A 13,512-nucleotide genomic window follows, 5' to 3' on the forward strand; every position below is an offset into this window, starting at 1 on the left:
CCCATGACCTTGGCATTGCTAGTGCCATGCTCTAACCACTGAGCTACAGGATGTAGCTCACACTTTATAAAGTGTGCATATGCACAGATTTGATCTTAGAGTGTGCGTACGCTTAAATCCACGCCAACGCTCATATTTATAAAAAACGTAGAAAAGTGCTTAGCACCACATCAGAGTCTGAACAGACGTACAGTACACACTTTTCCTTGTCAGATTACTGCAGTTTTTTTGGAAATCTAAGCTATTCTTAACGATTTGGATGATGACTGGTGATCTTTTATATGTAAATGACATTAATTAGGTGTTGTTTACAACGTCAAGAACTGAAACCATTCAGCTGCGCACAAGTTCAAGATTATTTGCGATTTAGTCTATATATTTCACATTTGAAATAGAGACATATGCTCGTTTTCTGTGTTTACATTCATTCTAAGAAACTCACGTACGCACATCTGAGAAATGATCATAAGATCAAATTTAGGACGGTTTCTGTGCAACATTTTATAAATAAGGCTCTTGATCTCTTAGAAATTAAAGGTTTCACTAATACAGCCATGCAAAGTGAATGCAAAACAATATAATGTAAATTAAAAAGTAAGAAACTTTACAGTATTATGTTAAAAAAATATGTAGATTGTATGCTGAAGAATGTGTCCCATCATCCCTGTTACTCTGGTCAGTCCTGTTACCATTATGTCAATCCTGTTACTGTCATTAATTTCATAAATAATGTAAAAATAATATTTGAAATGGCCTTCCAAGTTTTTCAGTTGTAACAATCACATTATTTTGTTTTGGACAAAGCCCTTCTTTTAATATCTCTCTTGTAAATATATATATATATATATTTTTTTTTTTTTTCTTAATTGACAGGTGATCAGCATTCAAAATTAGGATGTTTTTGGTCATCTGAATGACAAAAATAAGATTTGTTTAAAAAATGCCAAATTTGAAACAACCCCAGTGGAAAATGGGACAAAAATACTGCTCATATATGTAAAAACTATTACATAGTTCTAATTAAAACTGTAGTATATAGTGATGATTATGTCTGTAACAGGGTTGACAAAAATATCAAAACATGAGGAAGAAAAGTAGTAATAAACTTAAAAAATGATATAGCCTGAGATGGCCCAATACAATTTCTTGTCAATATAAGTTGTCTTCATTCCATATATATAATTTTTTTTTTAAATTAAACTTATTTTATTTTTTTTAATTTTTCAAAGTTGAAAAGGCACCGATTTCGTGGAATGACCCTTGGGTCAGTAAGATTTTTTTTTATGTTTTAAGTAACTTATGCACACCAAGGCTGCATTTCTTTGGTCAAAAATACAGTAAAAGCAGTACAACTGTGAAATATTACAACAATTTAAAATAACTTTTCTATTTAAAGGGTTAGTTCACCCAAAAATGAAAATTCTGTCATTAATTACTCACCCTCAGGTCGTTCCAAACCTGTAAGACCTTCATTCATCTTCAGAACACAAAGATATTTTGATGAAATCTGAGAGGTATCTGAATCCTCCATAGACAGCAATTTATCCACCACCTTCAAGGTAAAGACATCGTTAAAATAGTCAACGTGACTATGGAGGAGTCCGAAACCTTTCGGATTTCATCAAAAATATCTTAATTTGTGTTACGATGATGAATGAAGGTCTTACAGGTGTGGAACGACATGAAGGTGAGTAATTAATGACAAACTTTTCATTTTTTGGTGAACTAACCCTTTAAATATATTAAAAAATATAATTTATTCCTGTGAATTCAAAGCTGAATTTCCAGCAACATTACTCCAGTACAATCATTCTAATATCCCGTTTTGGTGCTCAAGAAACATTTCTGTTATTATAAATGTTGGAAAAAGTTGTGCTGCTTAACATTTTAGTGGAAACTGCTCTTCTTTGATGAACAGAAACTTGAAAAGAACAGCATTATTTAAATAGAAATCTTTTGTAACTTTTGTGTCTTTACTGCCACATTTGATCAGTTTAAAGGCCCAAGTCTTTTTCATTCTTCACTTTGTGGTAAAAAGAAGTTTGAAATATGTGAGCAGTGGTATACTGTTAGCTGCTGAGAGCGGGGTTTAAATGAATGTTAATATGTGCTGTGCGTTCTCCTCTTAATAACAAAATAAACAAAAATGACAGTGATGAGAAAACAGTAGTTAAGAAAGCATCTGATCATAGCGATGTGGACGTTTGCACAAGCTCTGCAATTTGACACTCCCGAAAAATCATGTCACATTTATTTATATACAACTTTATACAATAGCTGCTCTACAGTATTAATCATGAAAAAACAGTGTTAGTGTCTCTTTCAATTAGAATTACAACAAAATTTTTTTACTCTCCGCTTCTCCGGAAAGTTTGTTTTGGCAAGCTGTTTCGATCCCCCCAAAACAAACACAAAACAAACTTTTTGACCCGATTTTGCTCTAAATGACGTCACAGTGGTTCATTCTTCGATTCCGCTTTAAGTATATTGAAGTATATCGGGTCCTTAAAGGGATAGTTCATTTACATAGTCATTTACTCACCCCTCAAGTTGTTCCAAACCTGTATGAATTTCTTTCTTCTGCTGAACACAAAAGAAGATATTTTGAAGAATGTAACCAAATAGTTGATGTGATTCATTGACTTTTTTCATACTATGGAAGTCAAGGGGGCCTGTTTGATTACTGACATTCTTCAAAATATCTTCTTTTGTGTTCAGCAGAAAAAATAAATTCATACAGGTTTGGAACAATTTGAGGCTGAGTATATGATGACAGAATTTTTAATGCATCCTTGCTATTAATTTCTATAAAATCTTACCCCAAACTTTGGAGTGGTATTGTATAACTGTAAATCAATCTATTATATGTTATTTTATATCTTTTTCATAAAATATATTATTATATTAAATTATATTACAAAAAATGTAAAAAAAAATATTTTTATATAAGTACACAACGTAGACAACACCTCTGTACACTACAGACCTTAAAAAAAAAGAGAGACAGAAAAACAAGACAGAGAGAGACTACTCAAATGAAGAATGAAGACTTACCCTGCTGAAAAAGACTAGCATATTGCTGTGCTTTGGATGCTGGTCCCAAGCATGGGATGTCAGTATGCCACCAGTCTTTTTTACTCCATTTGGCTGGTGGACAGAATAGCTATGTTGGTCAGCAATAATAAACCAGTATAAACCAGCATGGAAATTCATACTAGTCCTTTCAGCAGGGAAAAGTTTGAAAGCGAAGAAGTGTAATCTTGAATGCAGGTGACTGTGATCGCCTCTATTGACAGCTCTGAACTAGTACACCCCCCGAAGCCCATTGTTCCCCATACGTGGATGAGTGTACCTGATGTCTGCCCCCCAGTCTCATGGCTAGCTCCTGTTTGGTCCTGGTGTAACGTTCTCTCAGTCGCCGCACATCGGGGGAGAGCTACGGGTATCGTCACGGCAACAACACAGGCCATTGGTGAGAGCGCAATAGCATGGTAACATGGAGAGGAAGGAAGGAAGGGTAAGCATAAAAGTGAGGAAAACTAAGGAATGAGGGCAAGGCAAAATCAGGATCAATCACAAAAGCATTTGCAAGAGAAATTACTGGAACCAGGGGCGTGACTTAATTCTTAAGTCAAAGCAGCATGGGATAGACAGAGGAAGGTAAAATTATGACAGCATGCATGTACACCCTCGCTAATGTGAATTTCAGACAAGCACCTCCTCATTTCCAAAACAAAGCCACAGGCTGCGTCCAAAACAGAGGTAGGAAGTCATTTCGTGCTTATCCATTGTTTGTGAAACATCCTGTCAAATAAGATGCCTTCATCTGATCTTTCTGCCTTCACTGCCTCTGATATTCCTGAATCAATAAATATTGTGTCAGATGGAGCATTAAAAAAAATTCTAGAATATATATATATATATATATATATATATATATATATATATATATATATATATATATATATATATATATATATATATATTTATATTAAAAAAAAGAAGTTATAATGTTAAAAAGTTTGGGGTTGATAACCTAACGTTATTCTAACATTCCCCTAACGTTATTCTAATAATATTATTTTAACGTTATTTTAATGTTCCTCTAATGTTATTCTAACGTTCCCCTAATGTTATTTTAACGTTATGTTAACGTTATTCTAACATTAATTTAATCGTTCCCCTAATGTTATTTTAATGTTCCCTTAACTTTATTCTAACATTCCCCTAACGTTATTATAACATTATTCTAACGTTCCCCTAACGTTATTCTAACATTATTTTAACGTGATTCTAACATTATTTTAACGTTATTTTAACATTCTCCTAATGTTATTTTAACGTTCCCTTTACGTTATTATAATGTTATTCTAATGTTATTCTAATGTTCCCCTAACTTTATTCTAACATTATTTTAACGTTCCCCTAATGTTATTTTAACAATCCCTTAACGTTATTCTAATGTTCCTCTAACGTTATTCTAACATTCCCCTAACATTATTATAACGTTCCCCTAACGTTATCCTAACATATTTTTAACATTCCCCAATGTTATTTTAACGTTATTCTAACGTTATTTTAACATTATTTTAACATTCCCCTAATGTTATTTTAACGTTATTTTAACATTAATTTAATCGTTCCTCTAATGTTATTTTAACGTTCCCTTATCTTTATTCTAACATTCCCCTAACGTTATTATAAAATTATTTTAACATTATTTTAACATTCCCCTAATGTTACCTTAACGTTCCCTGTTATTATGTTATTCTAACGTTCTCCTAACGTTATTCTAACATTTTTTTAACATTCCCCTGATGTTATTTTAACGTTATTCTAACATTATTTAACATTATTTTAACATTACACTAATGTTATTTTAATGTTATTCTAACGTTATTCTAACATTAATTTAATCATTCCCCTAATGTTATTTTAACGTTCCCTTAAAGGTGCTACAGAGGATGTTTTGTTTTATACACTTTTGCAATATTACTTGAAACTGTCTTTACTAACTGATAAAAGACTATTTATTAGGTGCACTGAAAGGGAATAATATTAATATACATCATCTGTGCACGAGGTAGGGCCTTAAAAACATCAGCCAATCGTTTACGTGATCATCGCGTAAACGACTGGCCCTCTGGCTTGTCAATCACATTTTTTTAACATTCCCCTAATGTTATTTTAACGTCCCCTTAACGTTATAATAATGTTATTCTAATGTTCCCCTAACGTTATTCTAACCTTATTTTAACGTTCACCTAATGTTATTTTAGCATTCCCTTAACGTTATTCTAACATTCCCCTAACATTATTATAATGTTCCCCTAACGTTATCCTAACATTTCCCTAACATTATTATAACGTTCCCCTGTTATTTTAACATTCCTTTAACATTATTCTAACGTTCCCCTAACGTTATCCTAACATTCCCCTAACATTATAACGTTCCCCTAATGTTATCCTAACATTTTTTTAACATTCCCCTGATGTTATTTTAACATTTCCTTAACGTTATTATGTTATTCTAACGTTCCCCTAACATTATTCTAACATTATTTTAACTTTCCCCTAATGTTATATTAACATTCCCTTACCGTTATTCTAACGTTCCCCTAACGTTATTCTAACATTCCCCTAACATTATTGTAACGTTCCCCTAACTTTATCCTAACATTTTTTAACATTCCCCTGATGTTATTTTAACATTCCCTTAACGTTATTCTAACGTTCCCCTAACGTTATTCTAACATTCCCCTAACGTTATCCTAACATTTTTTAACATTCCCCTGATGTTATTTTAACGTTATTCTATTATTATTTTAACGTTCCCCTAATGTTATTTTAACATTCCCTTAACGTTATTCTAACGTTCCCCTAACGTTATTTTAAGATTCCCCTAACATTATTATAACGTTATAATGTTATTTTAACGTTCCCTTAACGTTATTATAATGTTATTTTAAAGTTCCCCTAACGTTATTCTAACATTATTTTAACGTTATTTTAACATTCCCCTAATGTTATTTTAACATTAGGGGAACATTAGGTTATTTTAACATAATAACGGATTCCCCTAACATTATCCTAACATTTTTATAACATTCCCCTGATGTTATTTTAACGTTATTCTAACGTTATTCTAACATTAATTTAATCGTTCCCCTAATGTTATTTTAAAGTTCCCTTAACTTTATTCTAACATTTCCATAATGTTATTATAACATTATTCTAACATTCCCCTAACGTTATTCTAACATTATTTTAACGTTATTTTAACATTCCCCTAATGTTATTTTAACGTTCCCTTAACGTTATTGTTATTCCAACGTTCCCCTAACGTTATCCTAACATTATTTTAACGTTCCCCTAATGTTATTCTTATTCTAACGTTCCCCTAACGTTATTCTAACATTATTTTAACGTTCCCCTAATGTTATTTTAATGTTCCCTTAATGTTATTCTAACATTCCCCTAACATTATTATAACATTATTCTAACGTTCCCCTAACGATATTCTAATGTTCCAACGTTAGTAATGCTATACATCAGTTATCATCCAGCTCACCCGCAACCCAGTATAGTATAAGCGATATGGAAATTGGATGTATGGAGGCTTATCATCAATGTTATCATATCATAAACATTCTATACAAGTTATTTTTAGGAAATTGAAAGATGACCACACTGCAATGTTCTGGGAACATTATTTTTTGGTTGCAAAAAAGAAAACCTAAAAAGAACTTTCCCAGAATGTTATTATTTGATTCTTAATAAAAAAAAAAAAATAAATAAATAAAAAAAAACAGGAACCAATCCTTTGTAACAATGTAAAAGTCTTTACTTTTACTTTTGATCAATTAAATAGATCCTTGCTAAATAAAAACATAATTTTTTTAAAATGATAATGTATATTCAGATATATTTTATGAAACAATTTCTACAGAGAAATATGCTTTGCATACATTTAACATTCTGTTTATTATTTTTTTCTTAACAAAAAGGTTTCTGACATAATCACAAAACTCAATCCCAATTATTCCATGCTGTTGTGAAGACAGTTGTTGCTTATTTGTTCTTCTGAGTTAATTTTATTCTTAACAAGCCCACTAAAGGAACTTTTGACACCTTTCGAAAGAAAGCCATTCCTTTCCAATTATACAAGCACAAAAAAGCTGGAGGATAACTGGTTAAACTGAGCTCAAATCACTGTGGTATTAGACTCAGCAATCTAATTCTTGCTTATCGTGAGTCGTCTGGCAGCAGGAATCTTATAGAGCCTAATTCAGTGGAGGTAAAGGTGAGTCTGGCCATGGGAAATTGGTTTCTGAGGGACTGCCGCCTGGGCAAAGTGTTTTCCATACCAGTGTGACCTCATGAACGTGTGAGGGCAGATAACACAGTGCACACTGAATTCAAATTTGCAGCAATATAGAGCAGTGGAAAAGTGTGTCAGTTACGCCCGTTGTTAGTAATGATTGGGCAAGTGCTGGCCAACACTGCACTCTTGTGGTGGCAAGGCAAACCTTCACAGACATTCGAAGTACCACAAGAGCCTGCATCTCAAATAAATCATCGAAACACATACCAATCAATCAGCCTGCAACCTTAGAGGGTTTAAATCTTTTTAAGGACCTTTGTGGTTTATCATTATGAGGAATGTGGAAATGTGTCTGAAGATAAATCAGACGTTTGGCAGGATGTAATTATTGCAGTTGTGGGAATCTACTAACACACACGCACCTTGCTGCGGGTTGGCGCCCTCTCAGAGTCGGACTGCTCATCATAGCTTTCAAACTCACTTGAGCTCCAGTCATTTTTGGGCCCCTGCAAGCCTTCCTCTTTCTGAACGTCCTCATAGATCAAGTCAGCTGACACACAGAGCAATGCAGGTTTCAGTACAGTCCTGTAAATACTGTAGGTCTTCTGACAATGACATGCTGATACAAAAAAACATCTCCCAACTGTAACATAACACATAAAAATCAAACTAGACTAGAAGGGTGTTTCTTTAACTATAGGCACTTTTGGCCAAATTTCATTTCCACCACATCTCAAATGATACATTGTGTTTGATAACATTCTGTGGTGTCAACAGCAACTTAATTTCATAACTAGCATCCTAAATACACACATATTTTTTTCATATCTATTGTATAATTTGACAAAACAACAGTCTGATTAGAAATTATGCACAATTAAAAATAGTCTGCTCACCTTATTTTCTTTGTTTGTCAGATATCTCATATTTTATTTCAAGCATGGTAAACAAGTACACTAACTTTAAACCAAATGTTGACTCACCTATTGGTAGTAATTTGTGTAAAAACAGATATAAATAATTTTCACACACACAAAAAAAAAAAATATATTACAATGGTTAACCATCATTTGTAAATATATGTACTGTATGTATATTTTGTGATGTATTTTCATATTTTAAGACTGATCTGGAAGAGTATTTTAAGACCGGGATCTGGGATCATTTTCATATTTTAAGACTGGGATCTGGAAGAATAAAACTATAGAATTTTTAAAAGTTTTAACAGTAGAGAGATGGATTACAAAAGTATAGTAAAACGTTTCCAAAACAGTTTTATGTAACATTTATTTTATTATAAAAAAAACCCTGTTACATAAAAGTGCTTGTAGTTGAAGAAACATGCAGAAGCCTGCAACAATCAAACACAGTCTGGGACTGGGAGATCTATTTACGCTGAAAGACAGACACAGACAGACACTGACCTTCTCCTGAAGACACATCTTCACAGGGCACATCATCATAGATCACCTCCAGATCAGCCGCCTGGTGTTCAGACTCGGCAGAGGCCTCACCTGGAAAGAAAAAAAATTAAACAATAGTCTTTTCTTCCCTATTGTGATATATATCTGAGTGAAATGGCTTCTCAAACAAGAAAATATGTAGGGCGGGACTTGATTTTGTCCATCAGGATTTACTCATGGATAAATCCTTTATAATAAATACTACAGTATTCCATTAAAAAAAAAAAAAAGAATTGTCAATTTTGATTTCATGGTGACTTTAAGGAAATACAAGCTTAAAGACTGCAAGTCCATTAATGTGTGTGTGTGTGTGTTTACTGTATAAAAGCAATGCTTATGATTTTTTGTGGAAACTCCCTTGACAGAAAATAGAGAATAGAGCTTCAAAAACAAAATTGCTGTTCTTTGCTTATTTTTTTTTTATTTTATTTTTTAGGATTTTATGATCTTAGAGCTGCTTCCCACAAGCCGCAGTGTTTATCTAAGCTAACACACAGACATGTGTTAATATGAGTACTTCTTGTAAGTTTTGTGCTACTTCTGTGATCGTCTTTACACTGTATTCCCAAACTCTAGTGCAGTCAACATCAATCAAAACAAGTCAACAAAACTTGCTCGGTTGGACACAATTTTTTATTTATTTTTTCCTTTTAAGAGATGATTTGTCCAGAACGATTTTTCTTTTAAAATTACCCAAAGCATTGTTTCCAACTGATCAGACATAAAGATGGACTCGGAGGGAAAACACTTGAACTAAAGGTCATACAGCAGATAGCTGGCGCCAGGGGCGGTTTCTTCATTAGGGCAATAGGGCGATGCACCACCAAAGTGAGAAAGGGACGGATTTTTCAATCACATTCAACCACAGAGTTACGCTAGCTGTCACTGCTAGGCTGTTTGTTCTGCCTCTGGATATAGTCCAATCAGCGTCGAGTCACGTTCTGTGGAGTACCGCCTCTTTTTGGGCATTTCAGTCTGGCAGAGATTTGCCCCGACTTCTCCCATAGACTTCCATTCAAAGAACTTTTTTTTTTTAACTGCAGGCACTGCAACGCAATCTCTATGGGTTCCGGGAGGGCTAGCACTAACGTGCTTTCGTCATCATACGTAACCTTAACTTGTGCAGCGATTGGTGGAAACAAACATACCTTTATTAATAATTTTTTTTAAGCTGAAGTGACATTTAATCATTTCCTCAGTGCATAATTTACATTTCACAAACATATTCTCCATCTGTAAAAGTTAGAAAGTCGAGAAAATATTTCCATTTTGCAGTCAGGCGTGGACGAGCCTTCAGCAAGCACAGACTTCTGTGAACGAGCGCCGCCGCGAGCCGAACAGACGGAGTTCAAACTGAGTAAAATACATTTTGCTCAAAATATTTGTTGAAAATTTGTTTTTGTTGGCGAACATAATTATGTCATATGTATAATTTCGAACCTACAACTAAGTGTATTTGTACGATAGCAGTAACTGTGTAAAGTGACTATTCTAGGGTAATCAAAATAATAATAATTATTAGTCTGTTCTTTTGTTTTTATTTATTTGCATTTTTAGTTTAGTGTATTTAATTTCTGCTTCAAAAAACATTTTGTTTTTAGATTGTAAAGGTACAATTTTAGAATGTAGCCTAGGCCTAATGTGATTTGACCCCTTTTTTGCACATAATTTATAGCATATAGCCTACTACACAGTTACATTCATGTTTGTTTTTATAGCCTTCAATATGAACATTGTTTCTAGGACAATATTGGGCAGGATCTTAAATAGATATTTTTTTTTAGATCTCAGCCCTATGGCATGCTTTAAATACTGAATTTTCCATGTTTTAGATAGATACATTATTATATCACTTGTTAAATGGATATTTAACAATTAGCCTATTCATTCCTGCATTTCTAAAAAAAAAAAAAATTATTTATTTTTTGCGCCCCCCCAAATATTTTTTGCACCAGCCACCACTGGCTGGTGCTATGTTTAACACTGGTATGCAGTGTTGCCAACTAATTTTCAGGGGAAGTTGCTCAAGGAGGGACGATTTGTTGCTCATGACGTTTGAAAATTACATTTAAAAATGTTAATTTAGATTTGTTTAGATATAAAAGTAATATAAACATCGTTATGATCAGATATTTTTATTTTTGAAAAAAATAGTTTTAAGCAGTGTATTGGTAGTTAGTGTGCTACACTCTAAGAGAAGTCTGTAAAAATAGGGCACATTGTACTGTGTCCATATGAAGGAATTATCCTTATTGATTTTTCACAGGTGTTTACGCATTGCATTTTGTGTTTTAGGGTTACACAGGGTTACAACTTAACAGATAATGTCCTGGCAGAAAATTAACAGTTTTTGTTTTTCTACAGTTTTTCTTACAGCTTTGCCTGCTAGCTGTTATGTGGCTAGAAGGGACACAGCTACGACCGGAATTGACGCAAAGTCTCGCCATAGAATAACAACAAATTAAATTTGCTACTTAACAGATTGTGTTTTATTAACATCTACACGCTAATAAACATGTTGGGGTCTACCCTAAACATACCCTTACAATAATGAAAATACAGTAATTAATTGCTGGATGTGACCCTTCATCGGGAGTTTGATTGACAGGCTATCTAACCAATCATAACGCTGAATCCGCTGTCAGTCAGGACAGTAAATAGATTACCGTCGGTGGACTTGAACTTGAAAAATGGTGTGTACTGACGTCTTTCCGTGGTTGAAACAATATTTCTTCTCATGTTCATTCATGTTTGTTTGATGTTATAAAGTAACTAGTAGGAAGAGATGAAGAAACATCCTACCTGCAACAATCAAACACAGTCTGGGACTGGGAGATCGATTAACGCTGAAAGACCTATTTACGCTGAAAGATGCACGCAAACACACTCTACATCTGACCCGATGATCATTTCACAAGCCGCTTGAAATGAGGGGCTACAGCAATCTGTCACGACATAGGGGAGAGCGGGGTAAGTTGTCACACTTTTCACACTGTCTAACATTTACTGAGCACCATACATCACAATGGTATAAATGTCATACGAAATGAAAGAAGGAAGTCTTGGGCGCATATGTTGTATTCATTACATTTTAATATCTTATCTCATTACGGAGTTGTAGACTGTTGAATAGAGAATGTGCACTTGTGACAATTTCCCCCATCGGCGGGTAAGTTGTCACACTAGATTATCTAAAAATAAGAACACAACTACTTAATTGTTATTATTGATTTTATTTTTAAATTCAAATCAGAACTGGAAATATAAACAATCATGCCTAGAGAATCTGGAAAAACAATTATTTCAATCCAAACAATACACATTTCAATTAAAACACATTAAGTGGCAAGACCACTTTACTTTGAACTTTAAACTCAAACTTTCTCTGGCTTGCACATAGATCCATGATAACTGAATGGAATACTGCAAATAACTCGTTTAATTTAACATGTTTAATCTCTGAACATAACTGACTTAACATGTTGAACCTCTTTTTTAAGTATGTTCTATGTGTTTATTTATCCCAAAATCATTGAGACAACTTGCCACAAACTGACATGCTAATGTTGGCTAAATCTCAAGGTTAGCTCAACAGAGCACGTCAGCTAAAGTATCAAAAGACACGTTAAATATTGTCTCTTCTATGTTGTGCAAAATATTTTTTTAACATTCATATTTAACAAAGTTGTATTGCATCAAATTTAAAGTGCAATTTTTTTACTTTTTAAGAAAAAAAATACGAAAATTGTGCTAACCTCAGATTAGAGCGATCTTGACCACATGTGAACAGGAAGTTGACTATAAAAAAGTCACACACAGTGGCTATTTGATTTTTGAGATAGAGCCTCTAGTTTTGGAGTTATGAAGAGTGTGACAACTTACCCGTGTGACAACTTACCCCGCTCTACCCTATAGGTTGTTTGCACATGACGTCATAGCAGCAGCGCGAATGAGTCTGGAGCTTTTTTTTTTTTTGCTTTTTTTACAGTCTATGGTCTGGAGGGCAGGGAGTGTATTTTCTATATAGGAATTCTATCAAAAACTCAAAATTCGCATGTTTTGCGTCGTTTATGGTTGCTCAAATCGATAAAATCGAGAACCCATAAGGTGTTTATATCGTTTACATAACTTATACCGTTTTTTATAACTTATTTCGTTTTTTAACTTTAAAAGTTGTCGCCTTTTATAGCGTTTTGCGTCTGCTGATACGTAAATGAATATGGATAACTTACCTGCTTACCTTTTTGACTTGGTTAAATATTCACATTCTTCATGCTGTCGTTTGCAGGGAGGAGAAGATATTTTATCCTATTTAATTATAATTTGGTATTTTCACTTCAGTTTTGTAGTATTCTGTTCACAATGTTGTTCTGGTTACCATGAGAACAGTGTCACGCGCTGCTGCTTCAGCCATGGTATGGTAGAAAATGTCCAAATAAAAAAATGTGTTCAACAAGCTGACAGAAGTCGATCCATTTATTTGTTGGAAGCGTGTAAATGTAACTAGTTTTAATGTTGTTTTTGTAAATATTCACTTTCCCATATGACCACGGAGGAGAATCGGAGGGTCACGTTCAGGACACAGACACGCTGTATTTTTGTATTTATTTCAACAAATGACAACCAAAATCAAACCCATACAAGCTCGTGAACAGTTCTGAAGTGGCTGTGTGCAAGTTATACTCATTCACAAGCCGATCATATTCTAAAACATAATGTTAATTA

General features: G+C 33.6%; 1 protein-coding gene across 2 annotated transcripts in view; it reads right to left on the reverse strand.

Moving 5' to 3' along the window:
- arhgef10la (Rho guanine nucleotide exchange factor (GEF) 10-like a) overlaps nucleotides 1-13,512 on the reverse strand; it is a 145,983-nt gene that overhangs the window by 102,419 nt on the left and 30,052 nt on the right. Inside the window, exons 5-7 of one of the 2 annotated variants that reach the window (XM_048173225.1) lie at nucleotides 8,749-8,838; nucleotides 7,747-7,874; nucleotides 3,353-3,436 (exon numbers count right to left, since the gene is read on the reverse strand). In XM_048173225.1, coding sequence (XP_048029182.1) covers nucleotides 3,353-3,436; nucleotides 7,747-7,874; nucleotides 8,749-8,838 — 302 coding nt within the window. The remainder of the gene's footprint in view (nucleotides 1-3,352; nucleotides 3,437-7,746; nucleotides 7,875-8,748; nucleotides 8,839-13,512) is intronic. The other variant, XM_048173226.1, reaches the window with a different exon arrangement.

Source organism: Megalobrama amblycephala, linkage group LG21, assembly GCF_018812025.1.
Source record: "Megalobrama amblycephala isolate DHTTF-2021 linkage group LG21, ASM1881202v1, whole genome shotgun sequence".
NCBI classification, from domain to species: domain Eukaryota; kingdom Metazoa; phylum Chordata; class Actinopteri; order Cypriniformes; family Xenocyprididae; genus Megalobrama; species Megalobrama amblycephala.